The sequence below is a fragment of the Chrysemys picta genome, chromosome 15 (assembly GCF_011386835.1).
Source record: "Chrysemys picta bellii isolate R12L10 chromosome 15, ASM1138683v2, whole genome shotgun sequence".
In the NCBI taxonomy this organism is placed as follows: Eukaryota; Metazoa; Chordata; order Testudines; family Emydidae; genus Chrysemys; species Chrysemys picta.
Window position 1 is genome coordinate 30,488,527 of NC_088805.1, and position 22,250 is coordinate 30,510,776.

Sequence of the window (22,250 nt, forward strand, 5' to 3'; positions counted from 1 at the left end):
TTAAATGGATTATGTTACTCTGAACTCCTACAAAAGCTGTTTAAAGATCAAATACTGAATGTTTTAAATGCTATTTAGAGTTTTGAAAGCTCAGGTCTGAATATAAAAACTGCTTACTTTTAAAGTGACATCCTAAATGTTGCATTTGTATGTTTTCCAGCTGTTGATTGTAATTCTATTTTAGCCGTTACAATGCGTGCATTTGTTTCCTGCCCCTTAAGGCCCAGATCCTGCAAACGCTTGTGCACATGCTTACTGTTACTACTGAAATAATGAGACTACTCGTGGTATTTATTTAGCTTTAGATAAAAAGACCCCAAGGCTCTAAGTGCTGTAAGACATCATTAATAATCCAGTAATATCCCAGCACCATTAAAATAATGATTTCAGCAAGAACTCAGTTAGCCAACCATGTATAGAAATGCCTTTCCACCCCTTCATTGTTGTGAGGAGCAGCACGCCCTCTGTCCTCTCCAAAAAACAACCAACAGGTGGCTTTAGCCAGCATGCGCAGAAGCTCACCAAATTTGGGCTACATTGGACCAAGTAGGGGAGAAGTTCCAGATTCCTGGAGCCCTCACAGGGTAGCTGGCAACCTACTTCTCCTTCTCTTTTAGAATGAGAGAGATACAGCTCAAGTGCCCCTGCTAACCAGAGCTGTGAGTGGTCCCTTACAACATGTGTTAACTACTTACGCAAAACAATTTGTTCCACCTTGTATTTAGCTGTGATGCTCTGAGTACCTTTTCCAGCCCTGAAGAAGAGTTCTGTGTAGCTCGAAAGCTTGTCTCTCTCACCAACAGAAGCTGGTCTAATAAAAGATATTACCTCGCCCACCTTGTGTCTCTAATATCTCGGGACCAACATGGCTCCAGCAACACTGCAGACCATAGCTATGGCAACCTGGCCTGGGGAGAGGGGTGGTCGCTCAGGTAGGTTTGTCCATGCCATTTAGGGCTCTGTAGGTCATAACCAACACCTTAAACTCCATCTGGAGACAGATGGGCAGCCAGTGCTAATCCCGGAGCATGGGTGTCACATGGTCCCAGTAAGACGCCTCTGTATTCTGTACTGACTTCTTGTCCAAATGATTCTGATGCTGCATAGCCCCGTGTAGAGTGCATTGCAATAGTCTAATCCTGAGGTAACAAAGGCATGGGTGACAGTGGCAAGGTCAGTATCCAAAAGGAAAGGTCACAACCTCCTAGCCAGATGCAGGTGATAAAAAGCTGATTGGATTCCTGCTGTGATATGGCCATCAAACAGCAGGTGGGGGTCTAAAATCACTCCAAAGTAGTGAACCCTAGTAACTCATGATGGACACTCTCCCTCAGTCCAAAGGACTGAGATTACCTCTGCCATCTCCTCTGGCTGCTTCCCCTAGCCCACCACCATCAACTCCGTCTTGTCTGAGTTGAGCTTCAGCCAGCTTGCCCTTATCCATGCCCCAGTCTCAAGTAGATGCTTGCTGAGGTGCTGAACTTCATCATCCAAGTCAGACAAGCAGAGGTGCTGGGGATGCGGCAGCACCTGTGGCTTAAAGTAATAATAGCAACTGAATGCGTGGCTCCCATCACATGTAGGGTTACAGTTTTGTTCGGTGGCTTTCACTATCTAAATTGTTCCAGTGCCCCTGCAGATGGGGTCAAGACAGACAGCTGGGAGTCATTAGCCTACTGACAACACTGCACCCCAGGCCTCCTACCCGCCCCATACGCACGTTGAACGGGAGGGCTGGCAGGATGGTGCCCTGAGGAATCCTACACTTCAGAGCTCTCGGAGTAGAGTTGAGCACGTGCCCATGTGTTGACAGGACCAGGGCCTGCATTTCTCCCAGACCTCACTCCTGTTTGTTTCTGCTCAGTTTTGAAAAGTAAAACAACATGGGAATTGCTGCTTTTTCAGCAGCACCTCTGGTGGGCCTGGCGCTTTGGAGATGATACCCCGCCTCAAGACGGCTCCATCGTGGGAGGTGCTGAACTCCTGCCTCCCTTAGTGACGTCCGTAGGGTTTGAGGGTGCTTAGCACCTCATGGGATTGGGCCCTTAGTTGGGCATGGGAAAAGCAGGGGGCAGAGATCAAAAAGCAGGGGAAAGGGAAGGGGACATGAAGGATGAAGCTTACATAAAGTAAGGGCATGAGGTTTTGTTTGTGCTACTTGTGTGCCATGTGTCTTGTTCTTATGTTTAATTCTTTTGGATTTAGTGTCAGCAGACAGAGAAGAGTGTGTTTGCATGGGAAGAGATGGGTATCAGTTCAGTACAGGCAGGAAACCAAGCCAGGCAGGTTTAGGAGGAGAATTGAAGAGACTGTGGGGGACCGTACCATGAGCTAGCTGGGTTCTGGTGTATTTTGTGGGGTATGATCTTTTTCCTACCTAATGTGGATGAGGAAATGGACTTCTTAGTCTTGAGGTGCAAATCCAGTGATTCCTTATTCTGTTGTCTGCATGCATTGTATGTGAAAGTGATCCCGGACCGGGGCGGCAACCTTCAGAGATTGGCAGGGCCCTGGTTTTGTGTCTGAATTTTTCCATTTTAATTTGATTACCCTTTACAGAAAACCTACTTGCCCAGATCAGAGCAGTAGTTTATCTAGTCAGGAGTCTAGTCTCCTCCAGGGGCAACATCAAATGCTTTAGAGGATGTTACCAGAAACTCCACAACAGAATAACTTGACAATAAGCACTTTAACGTACAGATTTTAGTCCCTTCGTGTGGTGAGGTCTGTGTGGAGCCTTGCTGTTCTATTGAAATAAGCATTTCCAGGATTAACACTTGTCTATTGCCTTCTCATCTGTGAATGAAAAATTGCGAGGATGAGCAACAGCAAGGTCCAGTGGATCGGAGCTGGGCCTGGCCTGCAACTTCTTTTCCCATAGCTACCACTGACTTGCTGTATGACCCTGGGCAAGTCACTTCATCTCTCTGGGCCCCTGGTTTCTTTCCCACCCTTTGTCTGTCTTGTCTTTTTGGTTTGTGAACTTTTGGGGGCAGGGACCGTCTCTCTCCATGTGTTTGTACATTGCTCAGCCCAATGGGCTCTGATCTCACCTGGGCATCCAGGTGCTACCACAGTACAGATAGTAACAGTAATAACAATGCTAACCTGCAGGTCAGATCTTGTTAATAGGTAATTACTATAAATCGTCCTGCTGGACTAGAGAGCTTTGAGCCCATCCCTGTAATGTCCATGAGACACTGTGTTCCTTCCTCGTGTGCTAACTTGTCAGACAGCACGGTTTACCAGGCACCAGTCATTGGCTGTCACAGAATATTTTCACAGGATCGGTGTGTCCTGTTTTAAAAATAAACCACATCAGCTTTGCCCCAACACTCAGCGTAATAAAGTCTTTGACATTAGACAGCAGCGGGAGACCATTGTCCCGTGACATCATTACAGGCGTGGCTAGCTGTACAAAAACATAGAGACAGTCTGCCCCAAAGAGTTTTCAGTCTAGGTAGGCAAAGCATGGAAGAAAGGCAGGCGCCTTCCCCTTTCCTCCGACATGCAGTCAGAACACCAGGGGCACCTTTGTAACATGCCACAAGCTGCAGGGCTGAATCATTTGCATAAAATAGGACACATTTCATCCTTTCCGATCACCCCAAGGGCCTGTGGAGCCTCTGCGTGGCTCGTGATAGAGAATCACAGGCTGGGAGTCAAGGCTGCCTCGTGGGGGCCCTTGAGGTAGGATTTGTAGATGTGAAGCAGATTATTCATACCAGGTCACGAGGGTTTTGCAAAAGATACTGATAAATTCTGCACATGGACCTGCTGGGACCTTTCCCTGAAGTCCTTAAATTGTGAAGGTCTTTCCCGGCCACTCCTGAGCCATGGGGATCATCCTACCCAGGGTGAACAGGCAGAAACACAGCACAAACATTGTAAACAAGGAAAAGGGAGCGGGGAAGGGGGAGGAAAGGGAAAAACTTCTAAAAAGAGAGGGGGAGATCTCCTTCCCACCACTCCCCCCGGTCTTTTAATTATTTGAATTACAGGAGAACCTGAGAGTTACGAACACCTCGGGAATGGAGATTGTTCCTAACTCTGAAATGTTTGTAACTCTGAACAAAATGTTATGGTTGTCCTTTCAAAAATTTACAACTGAACATTGACATAGTAAAGTTTCAAAGCTATATTATGCAGAAGAAAAATGCTGCTTTTAACCATCTTAATTTAAATAAAACAAGCATAGAAATAGTTTCCTTATCTTGTCAAATCTTTTTTTAACCCCCCCCCCCCTTTTTTTTAGTAATTTATGTTTAACAGAGACTGTACTGTATTTGCATCTTTTTTGGGGGGTGGGGGGGAAGGGAGTCTCTGTTGCCTGATTGCATACTTCTGGTTCCTAATGAGGTGTGTGGTTGACCGGTCAGTCCATAACTCTGAGGTTCTACTGTAACTGCTTTTCAGAAAAGTGAATATTCAGTTTACCTCCTCCCCTTCCATCCCAGCCTGAATCCTTGGCATGTGAGATTTGTAGCGGAGGGAATTGTAATAAATAAATGTTGTTGGCATGAAACTCGCTTGTCCGTATGTCTTGTGCACACAGTTGTCTGTGTCTGCATGCAGATGGGCTAGACCTATGATAAGGTTTTGTATCTTGGTGGGTGTTTCCAGGGCCGGCTCTAGGTTTTTTGCTGCCCCAAGCAACAACAACAAAAAAAGCCCTCCAGGAGCACAACTGCTGAAGCAAAAAAAAAGGGTGGCCAGAGTGCCGCTTCTGAAATTGTGCTTGGTTTGCTGGTGCCTAGAGCCGGACCACAATCCTATGGGAGGCTGGTGCTTGCATTCTGTGCCTGGGTAGAGCAATCAGGCTGAGGACTTTACAAATGAGATGGAAATTGACTGAAGCAGTGGTGCACTTATAAGGATGCCTGGGTCCTTGCCATTTTTCAAATTGACTTTAAAAAAAAAATCTACTTCTGGTAGACACATACTCTTTATATAATATAACCTGGATTTTTCTTTTAAGTTACGATCTCTTCCCTGATGTTTATAAGGATCTTTTCAGCTAAGAGGAAACTGACATTGCAGGGAAAATTGACTTTGCACAATATTCTGTCAAGTACACAAAATGAACAAGCTTAAAAAAACCTAGAGGGAAATAATTTTTCTGCTAACGTCTTTCAGTTCCAGTGTTCTTGGATGGTGCTAGTGACCAGAAGGCGCCCAGTTTTTAGGGAGAAATGTGATTTTATATTTTTCCCATCCAAGATGACGGTGTCCCTTTCTAAATGTGGCTACACCAAAGTCCTTGTAGATGGACTTTCATAATAGCCCAAAACTGGGGGTGTTGGCTTAGGATTTAATGTCAAAGTGAATGCACATCTGCTACTTCCATAAGTCACGTAAACTTATTAGACTGTCACGTTTCTGTGGGAAAAAGCCAGGGTGTTGACTTGTATTAGCCTATTAGGCATATCTAGGGGAAGCTCAGTGCATAGTACCAGTCAGCTCTTGCCAAAGTTCTGTTTTTAGGAAGTAAAAATAGCTTGTGCCGTAACAGTGTCTTCAGTTTAGCTATTGCCTGTAAGTACATTGCAGTGCTGAATGAAGGACCAAGCAAAGAGATTTGTCAGAAGGATTTTGTTGGGTAAAAGATAAAGTAGCTGGCTGCTTTCGGTACTAAATGTTCTTTGGTGTTAGAAATATACCTGAAGATCTCTTAACCAGCATTATGCTTCTGTTGTTTATTTTTCACAGGATCTGTGTGGGCGGGAGTGGGGGGATAGGAGGGAGGTCTGTAAGGTCTGGCTGCTGGCGGCTGCCTTTCGTTCTGTTAATCTAACATACACCACTAACAAACAGCTAATAGAGAATCGTGGTTTTGGAGCAAGGGGGATCTGATTCCTAATCCTTATTGCTGTAATACAGTTCCTAGTGCTCTGGGACGATACATACTGGTCGTCTTGACATCTGCTGTGACCACAGAAGTTTTATGGTGTTGTTTTGATCCTGTGGTAGCATTTCAAATCCAACCAGTCTTTCTCTGTTAGAATGAGTCAGTCCCAGTCCACTTGCTGCCTGTTAGTGTTAACTGAACTAGATCGTGACTTTTATACATATGCATCTCTTCATCTTTTAGGGTTTCTGAATGTTACTGCTGGCCCTGTTGTCCTGTCTGATTTTGCTATGGTTTATTTAGACCAAAATGGCAAATTCTCAGCCCGTTAACCAGCTAAAGTCAGAGACTGAGAGACCTAGTCCTGAGCCGCCAGCAGCCTCTGAAAACAAAGAGAAACCTTCAAAAGGATCAACATGCCAACTGCAGGAGAGGGCTGTAACACCACCCCAGTCCACAGGGCCTGGCCACACTTCACTGACCTCTGGACAAGTGTCCATGGATGCCTTTCAGCAAGCAGCAAGTATGCTTTGGCAACACAAACTTCCAAATATCCCTTCTTCCTCTGACGTGTCAGAGCCGGCACAAGATGTTCCAGCAAACAGTTTAGCAGAGCCTTTATCTCAAGTTCCGCTTCCTTCATCAAAGCAGCAGATGAAGCTAAAGAAGTCCATCTCCAAGGAAAAGCAGGAGCAGTTTATAGAACGCACTCAGGTACAGCTCAAAAGGCAAGCGATGGCAAAATTTGTCCTGGGCTCTTTTGAAGATAACTCGTCTGATGATGAGCTGGTACCTGGATCCTTTAAAGTCACTAGCAGAAGTAGCGTGATGAGCGTTGGTTCCTCCTCCTCTTTTGAGTCCTTTTCACTAACGTCTTCTTCCACAACCATGAGGTAAAGAGCCCTGAGATTTGTTTCCAGTTTCTTTTGCTCAAAGCTATTTATAAATAAGTGAGGGGGAATGTAAGAAGTAGGAGTCAGTATATAAAATTTAAAATTACCCCCTAAATCCCACCCCACTCCCGGTTTACTGAAAATTGCTCTTTTTCTTCTAATGAAATTCTGTTTTTAAATGGAAACTTTTTATTTTCCGTTGACAAGATTGGGGTGCTGGAGTTTGAGCAGAACCTTGCTAATCCCCACTTCGCTGGTCTGTGCATTTTAGAATTTTGCCCCCAAACACCAGGCAGTCTCTGCCCACATCTTAGCTAGGGTTTAAAAGCAGAGCCAGCGCTGCTAAATCTAAACCTGAGCTATGCTTCGCAGCAGCTCGTACGCTATGCTTTGCGGAATTGGGGCTTCACTCAATAATTTGCAATTGTCAGTGCTTCCCAATAGTTGTCCTGGTCACTAGTGCAGATTTGCAAGGTTATGCTGACTTCAAGAGGCTATTTATGTATATTACAGCATTGCAATGTCCAACTTGCTGGTGCATTAAATCTATTACTAAGTGGACTGGGCAGCTGGGGGATTAATAATGGAATATGGAACTGCAGAGTGTAGTCTGCCCAAATTATCCCCTTCATGATAAGCTGGGGTTTTGAGGGGGCTTTCAGGTGAGTTTGGAGGAGTATTTAATACCCCTGTTTGAATTAGAAATGGGCCTGGATCAGGATCCTTGATCTAAAGAGCTCCCTAGCTGTGATCCTGATGCACATACCCCTCTACCTCGATATAACACTGTCCTTGGGAGCCAAAAAATCTTACCGTGTTATAGGTGAAACCGCGTTATATCGAACTTGTTTTGATCCACCAGAGTGCGCAGCCCTGCCCCCCGGAACACTGCTTTACCACGTTATATCCGAATTCGTGTTCTATGGGGTCCCGTTATATCGGGGTAGAGGTGTATCCATCTCTACTTTGACCTAAATGCCACCATGCACAGTATGTGGTTGATTTGGTTTCAAAATGGATATCCAATAATAAACTCAGTGCAGCTGTTTGAGGTGGTGTATCCCCAAGAACTGTGTTCAGTGTCTGTGCAGAGAGCTTTCTCCAGAACAGTGCCATAACAGTTCTGAAAGCGCCTGGTTCGTGCTCCAACAGTGCCACAGCCAAGCAGCTACACTTCACCAGTGTCAGCCTGCTCTTGCCAATGAGCACCTTTGTGACTTTTGTCTGAGGAGAGATTAGAGAGTTGAAGCTTGGATGCAGCAACTAGAGAGGTCATCCTAGTTCTTGCTCTTACATGACAAGAGGAAAAGATTTCAGCTGAATTGAGGAACTTAAAATGAGAGAAATAATATAAGGTGTATTTTAACCCTTGGACTGTGATGAGGGATGTGATTGATAAATCAGCTTGACCCTGAGTTGCCCTGCCAACCTTTGTAGTTTTACAGTTGTGTGTGTGTGTGTGTGTGTGTGTGCTCCCTGACTATGCAAAGGAGAGAGAGAAAGTGACTATACACAAAGTGCTGTCAAAAGCACAAAGGAAACATTGCAAAAAATAGATTTTTTTTCTTCTCCTAATCTCTTTCCAAGGTTGTTATAACAGATATTAATTGTAACTGTTTAAAAATATCAGATGGAAATGTGCTTTTTTTTTTTTTTTTTGGTCCATTGGATGCGCCCCTTTAAACATAGTAACTCAAGTTAAAATCAGACCACTTTTTTCTCCCCTGCTTTCTCTTTCATTTTGTTTTTTCCTTGTATGCTTGTTGTGTTTTTGTTTTTTCCCCTCTTCAAGCACGCCATCTTTTGGTCTGTGCAAATGTTGCTACCTTGTCACTGCCAATAGTCTCCACATGGGCCAAAAATCTGCCCTCAGTTACCCTCATTAATGTCTTTGCATGGAGGTAACTAAGGGCAGAATTTTTCTCACTGGTGGGAGGATAAGACCATATTTAATACAGGGGATCATCATCATGTATGTTACACTTACCTTAGAGTTTATATCTGTATGGTGCAAAGCAACAGAGAGTGCTGTGGCACCTTATAGACTAACAGATGTATTGGAGCATAAGCTTTCATGAGTGAATGCCCACTTCATCAGACGCATATCTATCTGTATGGTGTATTTTTGTTTTGCTCAGTAACGACAGTTTTATTTGGCTGACCTATGGGCATGATTTTCAGACACCTTAAGCACACAGAATGAGTGCACAGTTAATTACAACTGCTTGTGCTTGCATATGTAATGCCGACAGACCCCGGTCATCAGCGGGCAGGATCGAACCTGGGATCTCTGGAGCTTAGTGGATGATCCTCTACCACATGAGCTAAAAGCCAAATGGCTTTTAGGTAAGGCTGTAGAGCAGACTCATTTAACTCTCTCTAAGTGGTCTCCGTGCCACTAGATGGGACAGAACACCACACCCAGAAGGTGTGTGGATTACACATGCACAAATGTGGCTAGTTAGCCAATTGCCCCTGCAGTGCCTAACTTTTTTTTTTAGATTGGTATACAGTTGTGTTAATTGCTTTGTGCCTATGTTATCTGAAAGTCTAGTCCCAACTGAGCATTATGGAATTTTAAGGAACTATTTTCAATAATTATTCTAAATAAATTCGCAATGCACTGTCGGGGGTCGGAGACCTTTACACTTTCTTAGCAGAATCACTTAGGGAGATCTGGGCAGGATTAATTTAAACTCTTTTGCCCTTCTAAACCCTAGTAGAAATACAGCCTTGTACTGTGCAACTTAACCGTGTTATTCCCTGTTTTTGGACTACACCAAAAGTAATACTTAATTCAGAAATTTCCAACATTATTTGACTGTCTCTGTTTTGGGCTGGGGAGAGGGACGTTACTCAGACACTAATGAGTAAAATGAAGGCCACCTGTCAGCACTGTTGCTTCGTTTTTTCACTTTGTAAACGTGTGGGTTCTGAGTGTGTTGAAATGGCTACTGGCTGTTAATAAATGAAGTGTATCCCTTTAAGGAATAGCAATAAGGTGACCTGGGCTGAGCTAGCCTTGAAGCAAAGGGCTGTTTTCCTTGCATCTTGGATCAGCAGATTATAGCGGTTGTGTGGGGTTTGCTTGCTCTTTAGCTGCTGAATTGTTTTACTTGGTGTCCTTTAGAGGTAAGCGAGCTTTTAAAACTCTAAATGATAACAATATGCAGATGTGAGCATTCGTGAACTGCGTGTGACCCAAAAGTGGGAGCATGCGCCTTAAGTGATCACACTGTTTGACTGTTTGGTGAAACTTGGGGTCTGATCCTGTGAGGTGCTGAGCACCCTCCGTTCCTGTTGACTCCAAGAACTGCAGCACCTTGCCGGGTCATGTGCTTAAAAAAAGAAGTCACTGCTAGGAAAGGAGTCATTCAGGTTAGGCTGTTATTTCACCTGTGTGTCAAGGTGAGGGTCTGGGATCCCAAAATGTTACTTTTGTGTGTGATCTTTGGTGACAGGCTGTGTTCCTCACTCTTATCCATGGAGATGGCCAGGCAGAATTTTACCTGCTGCTACCACTGCTTGGAGAAACAATCGCTATCCTTCCTTCGTCAGCAAAGGAAGGAGAGTGGAAGAATCATAAAGCAGAATGAAAATGTTTATATTTACAAATGTGGGAGAAGGTGTGTGAGGCCTGGTGGCTGGGCCAGGGAGCTGGAATTCCTAGGATCTATTCCCAGCTTTGTCGCCAGCTGCCTGTGATGACCTTGGGCAGGTTCACTTCATCTTCCTGTACCTCCATTTCTGATGATGCAGATCTAAGTTGCAGGCAGGGTTATGAGGATGAGTGAAATGGTGTTAGTAAATTATCCTGCGATCTGGAGAGAAAAAGTGCTGGTGTTAATGGAATCAAATCCACAGCTCTCCCTTCGACAAAACACTCAAGAGCAAGAGCTGCAGATTTGGCCCTGATCTGTTACATATTAATTAATAACTTATGTTTCTAAAGAGCCTCTCGCTGAGGCATTTGAGGTGCTGAGTGAATGGATGGAACGTGAGACAATTAAAACAGCTTACAAACTAGACGGTGCTGCCGTTATTGCAGTAATGCGCAGATTATGTGCTTGGAACAAAGTGCCCTCGTTTTAAAAAAGAGGGGTCTTGCCTGGGGTTTGGTCTTAACATTTTGGGTTGCCTATTGCTAAAAAGTGAGATTGATTAAGCTGTGTGGAGAGGCGGAGGGGGTGGGGGCAGGGGAAGGAGGGGGTGGGATCCATACCCTTGTGGCCGCTAGAGCAAAAGCTCACCCACCTTACGTGTAAAGAGGGAAGTCACATGCAGTGGCGTTACCAGAGTGCTGATCCTCCCCAGGCACCTTGCCAGGGAGCTCTTTGGAAGCCAGCAGGACTGATGCTGTCTCTACGGTATCCTTTATCAGCCCTGATGCTCCACCATTAACTTCAGTGGGTGCAGGATCCAGGCCCCAGGGCATGCAGGATGGGTGCAACGTGCTCACGGCTGCTTGCAATAGCATTTGTTCCTCTTCCACGGCCTGAGAACAAAGACATGGGTAGGAATAACTTCCCCTGTCATCCTGTGAAGGGATCATTCATTAAACCCCTTCCCAGTGCTGAGCATCCAGCGTTTCAGCCATAAAACAATGACTCAGATAGACCTATTTGTATTCATTTACCAGGAAGGGGAACTTGCCCTTCAGATAAGGCACTTTGCTGTGTCAGTGCTTCTCAGTTTCTAGGGCTGGGCTTGCTGTGAAGTGGGATCTGGAGTCAGACATGGACTCCTGCGAGGTGTTTGATTGGGGTTTGGACCCAGAGTGACAGTTCAGGCCCCGCTCTGCTCATTGCATTTGTTCTTGCTCTGCATGTAAGTTGTCATTGACATGAGCTGGCGCCCTGCTCTGGTATGAGCCCGTTATACATAGCGCTGTGATAAGGCTGATAGGAATAGATTGCAGCATGAAACAAAAATAAAATCCAATCTTTCAAATCCCTATTCTAACCCACTTCTGGAAGAACTTAACCAACGTTTCATGGCTAAGCTGGACAGAGGTCTTCATTTGTTTATGTAATTATAACGTTCACTAAAAGGTAGCAAATGACTTTGTCCATAAAATCATATGGACTTGATTCTCTTTCTCCCCTGCCCTTTGCATGTTGTCCGTTGTCTTGGTCTGTAAGCTCTTCAGAGCGGAGACCATGGCTCACTTTGTTCATGCACCACATTGGAAACACCTGCTTTGATACAAGTTTGTCAGTCCAACCCAGTCAGGAAATGCAAATGTTCAGGCTCCAGGTCAAGGTGATGTCTCTGCCTTTCACATACGCTGTGTAGTAAGGGTAGAGTTGGGTTCCTCCCCCCTACTCCCACCCCATCCCTACTTGGATTTTGCGAAACAAAACTCTGGCCCCTGTAGGTATCTGGTAAGGTGAAACTGCTCTAAGCTACTGTTGCTTTAAGAGAGAAGTGAGTGGAGCCAGCCCAAGGTCATTTAAGTGAAGTTTCTAATCTGTGCCACAGGGTGCTGCTAAAGAGTTCGCTGTTACTACTACTCTAGCTGCCAGGGGAAGGAGGAGAAATGGAGGCAGGGAAGAGAGACCGAGAAATGGAGGAGGAAGAGGAAGCACCCGGGTTGGACTCTGCAATGGGACCCTAATCACACATTGAATTACAGAATGGAGGGAGAGGATGGGTCCAGTGTTTGAGAAGGTTGGCACCAGGGGCAAAAGAAATGTTCTGCCTTGGGTACCTTGAAAAGGGGATCAGGAGTTCAAGGCAGAATGTAACTTTCTTAACAGCTGCAACTTCGGTCTGCTTAGCAAAACAACAGGCGCCTGCTGCTCCTTTCTGATGTGCTTCAAGGGTTTTTCTTTACCAGTTTCCTAGTTCTGAGTATAGTTCCGGGTAGGAATCTCTGTTAGGGTGACCAGATGTCCCGATTTTATAGGGACAGTCCCGATTTTGGAGGCTTTTTCTTATATAGGCTCCTATTACCCCCCACCCCCTGTCCCGATCTTTTACAGTTGCTATCTGGTCACCCTAACTCTGTACTTGTTGAGATGTGTGCAGAGAAGCACTCCTTGAAAGTTAGTGGTAGCCAGGCATTGTTCCCTAAACATTGCCTGCATACTGCATTGGCTGTTTTTATTTTCTCATTGAAATGTGAAAGTTAATGAATGTTTGTCCAGCGATTTGAATTTATCGAGCAATCCATGTATTTAGGGAGATTAAGGCAGCAGCTTTTCTTATGCAACTTTTTCTCTTTAGTTTTCTGAGTGTGGCAGTGAGTTATATCTGGGTTTTTTTTAGCACTGCACAATATTTTTGTGGCGTTTAACTTTTTTTTTTTTTAACTTTTGTGTTTGTGAGAGATGCTGTCAGACTAAAAATAATTTATTTGAAAAACAAACCCAACTTCCCTGTATTACCCCTTCATTTATTAAAGCTAAAATCTTGTAAAACCAAACTTTTTTATAGTTTGTTTTCTTTGAATTTCAGGCATCTGGGACAATGAAAAATGAACTGGTTAGTTTCTCTTTAGCTACTGGGTTTCATCATGTTGTCCTGCTCTAGCATAGCACTGCATTGCTTGGGTTCTGCCCCCTGCAGGCTGGGGTTCATGTTGAAACAGTTCTTGCTGAAATATAAAAGTATTTTGTGGGTTTGGGAGAGGGAAGGGAATTTCTGTGCACATTAGCTTGATTGCTGTAAGAGTTAGCAACACGTTCATAACTTTATTGCAAATCTCATTATTTGGTTCTTTTCTTTACTCCAGGAGGTGGGACTTTATTTTCTCATGTGAGAATCTCTCTGATTTCATGATTGGGGGAAGGGCGGGGAGTACGTTTCTAGCCTTTAAGGTTGCAGAAAAAAACCTTACAAATATGAGCCCTGGATTCTCAAAATCCAGAAGGCAATTAAAAGAACCTAGAGTGTAGTATTTTAAAAAAATTGTAGCATTTGTAAGCCACTGTTATGACTTTTGAATGCTTGCGGTTGATACTGCTGGGATAAACACAATCTGAATATCTGGGCCTTAGCTATCTGCAAGTAGCCCTTTGATCATTAGCATAAAGTACTAAAGGATTCCCATCCATGAAATTTACAGGAGACTGTTGTCTGAGCAGGATTAGCAAAGAAAGGGGTTCAGTCCTACAAAGCCTTTGCAAATGGACTTCTTGACTGGAGTTAAAGTGAGTACGAATTGCTCCTCTGAGTAAAGGTTCCGAGAGTGGAGAGGCAGCATTCTGCCCAATATTGCAGTATTTAGTGACTGATAGGAAAATGAGAATGATACTGTCAGTGTGTTTTGATTTCCTGTTCAAAACTACATGCTTGTTTTTCTTTTGTGTCCTAAACACAAAGAGCATAATTTATTTGATTGTTGCGTGCTGATTTCATGACTAGCAAATGCCCCGACCTTACAATCTGAGCTGCATGGGAAGAGCAGTGCTTAACTTCAAAGTGCCTCTCTGGCCCAGGAGGTCCTTTCATGCGTCTATGGAAAAAACAACAAAGTATGCAGCAGATTCGCAGGATGGTCTTGTAGATTGAGCATGGAACTGACAGCTGGTCCCAGTACTGCTGTTGATTTGCTGCATGTCTCTTGGGCAAGTCACATAGCATCTCTGTGCCAGAAGAAAGGTGTGCACTTAAAACACTGCAGCACTTCAGTGAAAATGCTCCTATGTTGACAGGAGAGTTTCTCTTGTTGGTGTAGTTAATCTACCTCCAGGAGCGGCAGTAGCTATGAGAGAAGCCCTGGATGTCTTACACCAGTGGTTCTCAAATTTTTTTTTTTTTTTTTTCAATGGACCACTTGAAAATTGCTGAGGATCTCGGCGGACCACTTAATGATCTTTCCAAATGTTGTTTGTACCGTTAGCTAACTATGGTAAGGTGCTTTGGATAAAAGTGCTATATAAAAAACCCTTAATAATTAACGTTTTTTTGTTCTACAAATAGAAGCACACAACTCATATTTTAATATCAGTAGTCTTACCTTTCTAATGCGATGGATGTGCCCTCTCTCCCCCGCCGCGGCAGCCCATGAGCCGAGGCTGGGAAGGACGGGGGGGATCTCTCCCCTGCCGCGGCAGCCCCCGAGCTGGGGAAAGTCGCCTCTTTCTCTGGCTGCCGCAGCCCCCTCTTCTCACCCCACTGCCCCCCCCCCGTACCCTCTATTTCCCCCAAGGCACCACCTCACTTTACATGTCCAGGCACCTAATTAGTGAAGCCATGGCTCCACTAATTAGGTGGGTGGCCCTTCATTCCCTCGTGTGTGACCGCCCAAGCGCGCACCTTAGAGGGAACTATCCGTGGACCACCTGAATGGAGCTCGCAGACCACTGGTGGTCCGCGGACCAAAGTTTGAGAACTGCTGTCTTACATCATGGCTTAGGTTGTTATAACTGTGTCACTCAGGGGGTGTGTGGTTTTTTCTCATCCTTGAGCAAAGTAGCTATACCCGTGTAAGTTTATCATGTAGGCCTCAGGACTCTTCTGTGACTTGGAGATAAGAAAGGCCTACCACATAGCAGTTGTGAGGCTTAATAACTGTTTGCAAAGTAATTTGAGACCCTTGTGCAGAGCGTTGGCACGTTGCCAGCGATGTGTGATCTGTGAATCTTTGTCAGGCAGGAAGCGGATTAGTATTTGTCATGGCACTATCGTTATCCTGATAGTAGCTACACACATACTCAGCCTTGTCCGTCAACAGTCCTGAAATTTCCCAGTGATTTTGGCTGTGTGCGCGTCTGTGGTCTGAAATGCAAACACCAGGATGGCTCTCAGCCTCTCTTAGGGTATCTGTGTAGAGATAGAACATCTTTCCTAGCAGCACAATTGCCTTTTATCAATGGTTTTTAAATCAGTGACAGGTAGCCAAGGTCTTGGGCACTTGGCATCATTAAAGATATCCTGTTATTTTGCATAAGAGTAGGGGATTCAGCCCTGAAGAATTACATTTCGCTTTCCTAAATTTACTCTCCCATGTCTCTCAATTGAATACAGTGTTCTCCTTCACCCTTTGTGTAGGGTACTGTTTAAACAGCTTCTGTGTTCTGTCTTGGAAGAGTCTGCATATTGGTAAAGCAATCCTTTATATCCTGTATTTACCTTGTCGGGAGTGTACGGGTTATCTGATGGCTATTGATTCTTTGAGACCGTTGGTATTACTGTGATGGTTTGTTTTTCATCTTAAGTTTTAGGCTGTTGCATGTTTTGCAAAATTCATTCCTTCTCAGAGTCCTAAGCTTGACATCAATCTGACTCTGCCCTTCTGAACTGTTGGCGTATCTAGACAGCAGCCTTGCTTTGATGATGATTTTTTTTTAAATGCCGTGTTTTTTTGTACTTGATTCAGGCCTAGCATGTCAGGGCTGCACCTGGTCAAGAGAGGCCGAGAGCAGAAGAAGCTGGATCTCCAGAGGGATTTCACTGTCGCCTCACCTGCTGAGTTCGTGACTCGTTTTGGGGGGAACCGCATTATTGAAAAGGTACCTTGCCCTTAGCCCAGCCCAGCCCAGGCGCGTGCTCGTGGGGATGTTTGGCTTCCTAGCTCTCTTTGCAGTTGGGATGCTGGTTTCCTGAACAGTTCTTATATTCTGTAGGCTGCTGGCGTGGAGGTTCCTAGGATATTAACATAGGTCAGTTATGTCAAAGCACCATTAAGGATCAAAATGGATCCTACAAATACAAAACTCTTTGGAACTTCTTAGAGGTGTCTCCTATATCCAGTTTTTTGCTTACTTCTTTCCTCCCTTGGTACGTGTGTGCAAACCCGCTTCTCCCTTGTCCCTGCTGATTGCCTGAAGGTTCTTTACTTTTTTCTTTTCATTGTAAACCTCCAACTCTTGACTTCCTATGTTGCATCCAACACCTTTCTAGAGGGTGCTGCCTGTTGAAGCCAGTCAGTGCTGCGTTCTCAGTCCTCAGAGAAAGGGCTTCTGCAGAGCTTTGTGAGGTATTTTATTCCTTCCCACGCCCAGGGCTGGGCAGTGCCTTGTGTTATGCTTGAATAAGCCAAGTTGTTGTTCTAAGTCAAAATTATTTCCCACCATCCCAAAAGTAAAGCTTTTTGGCTAAGACTCGACATCATGAAGACTGGCAGCCAAGTCACAGCTCCGAGAAACAGCGTTTGTTAGAAACACTGATCTAGTCTCAACTTCAGCATTCGCAGGCAGCCCGCTCTTGAACTGGTTTTCTTTGATAGGAACAGACATTGCAGTTAATTGTCAGTGAGAGTCCCTCTACATTTCAGGGTGTTTATGAATTGTATTGCAGACATCGGGCCAGATTCTGATCTCCATTGTGCCCGGAATAAATCTGGAATAACTACTTCAGTGGAGTAACCGAGAGCAGAATTTGACCTCGTATTTCAGCTTTCTCTCATTTGTGTAGAAACGGTAACTAGCCTAATGCTTCCTTCATCTGGAGACTTCCTGCAAAAGTTCAGCTCTTGGAAAGGAGCTGTTGTGAGCTGTCTGGGCTGTTATAATGTGTCTGTCCCTATATTCTGGTATTCTGCTCTCTCTACAACCATGGAATTCCCATGTTAATAACATTACTGTGTGTGTAATAACCAATGTACATGTTACTATGTAACTCCTTTCCAGTGATCTAAAGTCTGCAATTTTGGTGTCTTGGCAGAATATTGAATAAGGGACCAGCCTTTTTACAGTTCCCATATCTGAGCATTAGGGCCTGATCCTGCAAGGTGCTGTGTACCCTCGTCTCAGTTTTCAGGGGAAATGAAGGATCTCTCTGCCTTTTGCTGGTTTGAGCCTAGTCAGATCCAAACGCCTGCCTCTGACCCTTGTGTTCCTTTCTGCCTCTTGCTTCCAGGTTCTGATTGCAAATAATGGCATTGCTGCTGTGAAGTGCATGCGCTCCATCCGCAGGTGGGCCTACGAAATGTTCAGAAATGAGCGAGCAATTCGATTTGTTGTCATGGTTACGCCTGAAGATCTTAAAGCAAATGCAGGTAAATCCTAGATCCATAAAATCTAACCAATATCTGACATTTGTGTCCCCTCTTTCCTTGTGGTGCCTATTGCAAACATCCCCTGATAGGTGCCAGCACTGCTGCCTCTTTGTTCTCTCCTCAGCACTCACCTGGGAAGTTATGTATTGATTGGTTTTAGTCAGAGGCACAAGCAACTGCATTCACAAGCCAGGACATCTCCTAGTGTTTTCAGTGAGAGTTTCTCCTTGCGTGGACTATAGGATCAGACTCACTGAGAGATTTAGCCCCTCCCCCCCCGCCCTCCAATCTCCCTTGGGTTCTAGAACTGTGGTTGCTTTGCAATATACAGTGATGTGTGCAAGCTTGTCATGGCTGCAGTTCCCTGGGGGAGCAACCATAATAGGAGCTGAAGTTGTCAACTCAGATGCAGTCAGTTTGCTATGCATGTTTCCCCCCCACCCCCCGACCAGCCCTCTGTACGCTACCAAGAATGGGCTCTCTCTTCCAGAGTACATCAAAATGGCTGATCACTATGTGCCTGTCCCTGGGGGAGCCAACAACAACAACTATGCCAACGTAGAGCTGATCGTGGATATTTCCAAGAGGATTCCGGTGCAGGTACAAGCAGCGCACAGAGGGTCGGTCTTCATGGACTAGGGATGGTCACACAAAAGTTATGAACCTGAAGATCAGGAATCCTCCTGGGCCCATTTGAGGTCTGGAAATGGGTCCTGGCATTAGGCAGGTAATTCTGGAGGGACAGCTGGAGATCCTAGGGCCTGCCAGTGCCTGTGCAAATTGAGGGAAAGATTCCCGTTGGCTTGAGTGGGCAACGAGAGAGAATGGAATGTGTCTGCAGACCTGAGTCTCTGCCCCCTGACTGGGGGGTAATTATTTGCAGTGCCCGGCATTATGGCTGCAGAAGGGGCTAAGTTACAAACCGAAATGGCTCTGGAACCATTCCCACTCTTTCTGTTACACAAATGACCTTCAAAGCCCAGAGCAGACCCGTACCTTAGTCTGTGCACTCAGAGGTGCTACTTGGGCACCGTGGCATGAGGGGGAAGGTGCCACCGGGCTAGGTGCCCTCTCTATTTAGAGTACCATAGCTCCATCCTTTGAGAAATTGAGAACAAGAGCACCCACCGATCATTACCGACAAGACAGAATGGGAGGGGTGAACCCTCAGGTAAATGGCTCCCTCACCACTTAGGCCTTTAAAGACTGTAACTAATGGGAGCAAGTGGAGTGTAGAGAGAGGCCGAAGCTGTAGTTAGGACTTTGAAGTTTGAGGGTGTTGGGATCCATGCTGTTGATCTGCGCCTGTCTCTATTAGAGGGCAGCGCAGGATGCGGTGGGTGAAAGATGGGAGGACGCTTGTGCGGACAGCTATCCCTTCATACTCACTGCCTTTCTTTCATCACAGGCCGTGTGGGCTGGCTGGGGCCATGCTTCTGAAAACCCTAAGCTTCCAGAGCTGCTGCAGAAACATGGGGTGGCTTTCCTAGGTAGGGTTCTTGCTTTTTTCCCCTCAATGCAGCCCTCCGCTTAAACCAGCAAAACGCACCACTGTCCAAGGGGGTCATGTACGCTGAGTTAGCAAGTGTGTTGGTGTCCTTGGCTTCTGGTGGGCACTACTATTTCTGAGTGTGGTGTCTGTGTGTATTGGCCCTACACACCAGCCTTCTAATGTAGGGGCTCTCAAGCCAGGGTTCATGGAGACTTCCCAGTAACATTCCTCATAACGTGCGCCTTTTACTCCGTTGTGTTTGATGTGGTTGGAGGGTGGGTGGGATATGAAGTTCTTTGCCGCCCTTTGAAAAGGGCTTCTGTGAGTTTGAGGCACTGACCTCCTCATGTTTTTGTTTCCTGCCGGCTTTAAGGTCCTCCAAGTGAAGCCATGTGGGCTTTGGGAGATAAAGTGGCTTCCACCATTGTAGCCCAGACTGTCCAGATCCCCACATTGCCATGGAGTGGAAGTGGTAAGAATGCCTTCTGCATGAGATATGCTTTGTCTGAACTTGGCTTGTGTCAGATTTATTTGGGCGTTGTCTGTCAAACTTATTACAGAAGGGAAAAAGTGGGGATCCTCCTAGCCAGAGGGGCCAGATCTTGGGTGGGGCGTCACCCCTCCTCTGCCCAGGCACATTTAAGTGCTCCCTTTTCTGCCTGCCAGGAACAGCCAATCCACCATTAAACTGCCGACTCCAGTTGCTATACAAACAGGAGTTTTGTGAATCCTTACTGCTTTCCTTTTTCTCTTCCTCATCTTCAATTCTCCTGTTCTGTCTTGATGCATCTCTTCTTCCCTGGGCCTCTACTGTTGCTTTTAACCTCCTAAGTAGTTTTTCATCCAGTTTTATTTTTTGTCCAAATTCTCCCATTCAAAACCTCCTCCTCTTCTGCCTTAGCCATTCTCATTTTATTGTATTCATCTTCACTGTTTTCTTCCTTCCCTCCTCTGTCTCTCGGTCCCCTCTGTTTCTGTTTGGCCTGTGTCTGTGCTTTGGCTCTCTAGGGATGGGTGCCTGAGCCTGGTTCCTGATCACTCTCCCAGTACAGGGAAGTGGGTGCCAGAGAGAATTTGCAGGTGTTGCTGTCCATGTGTCAGCTCAGCCACAGCCCTGTGGCTTTTGACGGCTCAATGTTTATCGGGCTTGAGATACTAATCTGGGGTCTCTGCCACGGTGAGATGCCTGTCTGCCTCACTGCTGGAGGCCTGCCAGACCCCAATTTGTGTGGGGTTTAAAAAAAGAGCCAGAATGATTTAAAAAAAAAACACACCAAAACACCTTGGTAATAGCAACGCTGAGATCTCTTCATGTTTGTTCTCTGGCTCAGAGCTGCTCTCCTGTGTAACCAGGCTTTGGGGAATACAGCTGGTCCCTGCTAAGTCAAGCCTGGCTGCTACTCCAGACAAACTGTGCACCCCTGCTTGCTTTCCCATATGATTCATAGTGGAAATATGGCTGTAGTAGTTCCTATGGCTGGGCTGTGGGGGAGGAAGCATCAGTAACTTGCCAAATCCAGCCATTTGCTGTGGGTCTCCGAGGCAAGAGAATGAGTTAGTGAGGTCCCTCTGTAACCATGTGCTCCTCTGTTGCATTAAGGCCTTCTAAGGTCAGTGTTTCATTCTGTAGGTCTCATGGCAGAATGGACAGCGGAGGATTGTGAGCAGCGGAGAACAATCAGCGTCTCCCTAGAGACTTATGCACGAGGCTGTGTAAAGGACGTGGATGAAGGCCTGGAGGTAAAGATCCTGGCCCAACAGTGGCTCAACTCATTTTATTTGAAATTGTAAATGGGGAATCATCATTATTCAGTGGGTGTGTTTCCAATGGTGTCCTGCAGAGATCAGTCCTTGGCCTTGCCCTATTTTACATTTTTTATCTATGACCTGGAAGAAAACAAATTCATCTGTGCTCAAGCATGCAGATGAGACAGAAGTTGGGGGGGTGCTAAATAATGAAGACGGCAGGTTGCTGATTCAGAGTGATCCAGATTGCTGGTTGCAAGCAAATAATGTGCATTTTAATATGGCTACATGTATGCATCTGGAAACAAAGAATGTAGGCTGTACCTAGAGGATGGGGGACTCTATCCTGGGAAGCAGTGACTCTGAAAAAGATTGAGGGGGTGGAGGTGGATAATCAGCTGAACATGAGCTCCCAGTGTGACACTGGCTAAAAGGGCTAATGTGATCCTGGGATGCATTAAAGGGGAATCTTGAGTAGGAGTAGAGAGGTTATTTTACCTTTTTAATTGTTACTGGTGTGACTGCTGCTGGAATACCATGTCCGGTTTTAGTGTCCACACTCAAAAAGGATGTTTATATATTGGAGAGGATTCAGAGAAGAGCCGCAATAATCATTAAAGGATTAGTGATAGACTCAAGGAGCTTAGTCTATTTAGCTTAATAAAGAGAGGATTAAGGGGTGACTTGATCGCAGTCTATAAGTAACTACGTGTTGAACATACATTTAATAATGGGTTCTTCAGTCTAGCAGAGAAAGATATAACATGATCCAATGGCTGGAAGTTGAAGCTAGACAAATTCAGACTGGAAATAAGGCGTAAAACTTTAATCATGAGAGTAATTAACCGTTGGAACAATTTACCAAGGGTCATGGTAGATTCTACATCACTGAGAATTTTTAAATCCAGCCTCGATGTTTTTCTAAAAGCTCTGCTCTACGAATTATTGTGGGGAAGTCCTGTAGTCTCTGTCATACATGGTGTTAGATTAGATGATCACAGTGGTCCCTTTTGCCCTGGGAATCTATGAATCTTTTCCTTAATTGGATTCCTAATAGTAATAGAAAGGGACCTGACCAGCGCTATTAGCTCCCAGCACGTCACAGAAACAAAAATAAATTTCAGCAATGACGGTCACACGCCTAACAGCCAGCAGAGCCGAGCCCCTTACCCGGTACAATGCTCTCCTCTCCAGCGCAGATCCAAACTCTCACCGTACCGCACCTCACCTCCTGCAGCAGGGTGTGCAAAATAGAGGTACCCTGAAGTTCAGCAGTTGGGAACTGGTTTGGATCAGAGCTAATGGGAGCTCTTTGAGAGCTGAGGA

The 22,250-nt window shown here is 45.4% G+C and overlaps 1 protein-coding gene across 22 annotated transcripts in view; it reads left to right on the forward strand.

Annotated features, from left to right (window-relative positions):
- ACACB (acetyl-CoA carboxylase beta) overlaps window positions 1-22,250 on the forward strand; it is a 70,245-nt gene that overhangs the window by 8,790 nt on the left and 39,205 nt on the right. For 15 of the 22 annotated variants that reach the window (XR_010592919.1, XR_010592918.1, XR_010592917.1 and 12 more), the window contains exons 2-8: window positions 6,152-6,741; window positions 16,067-16,199; window positions 17,548-17,686; window positions 18,177-18,286; window positions 19,095-19,176; window positions 19,552-19,650; window positions 20,809-20,918. Coding sequence is in view for 14 of the 22 variants with exons in the window: in XM_042852418.2 (XP_042708352.2) it covers window positions 6,152-6,741; window positions 16,067-16,199; window positions 17,548-17,686; window positions 18,177-18,286; window positions 19,095-19,176; window positions 19,552-19,650; window positions 20,809-20,918 (1,263 nt within the window). In the remaining 8 variants the exon portion in view is untranslated. Of the gene's footprint in view, window positions 1-5,475; window positions 5,600-6,091; window positions 6,742-9,748; window positions 9,874-12,250; window positions 12,412-16,066; window positions 16,200-17,547; window positions 17,687-18,176; window positions 18,287-18,377; window positions 18,414-19,094; window positions 19,177-19,551; window positions 19,651-20,808; window positions 20,919-22,250 lie in introns of those variants that run through there. The other 7 variants (XM_042852413.2, XM_065568823.1, XM_065568822.1 and 4 more) reach the window with 6 other exon arrangements.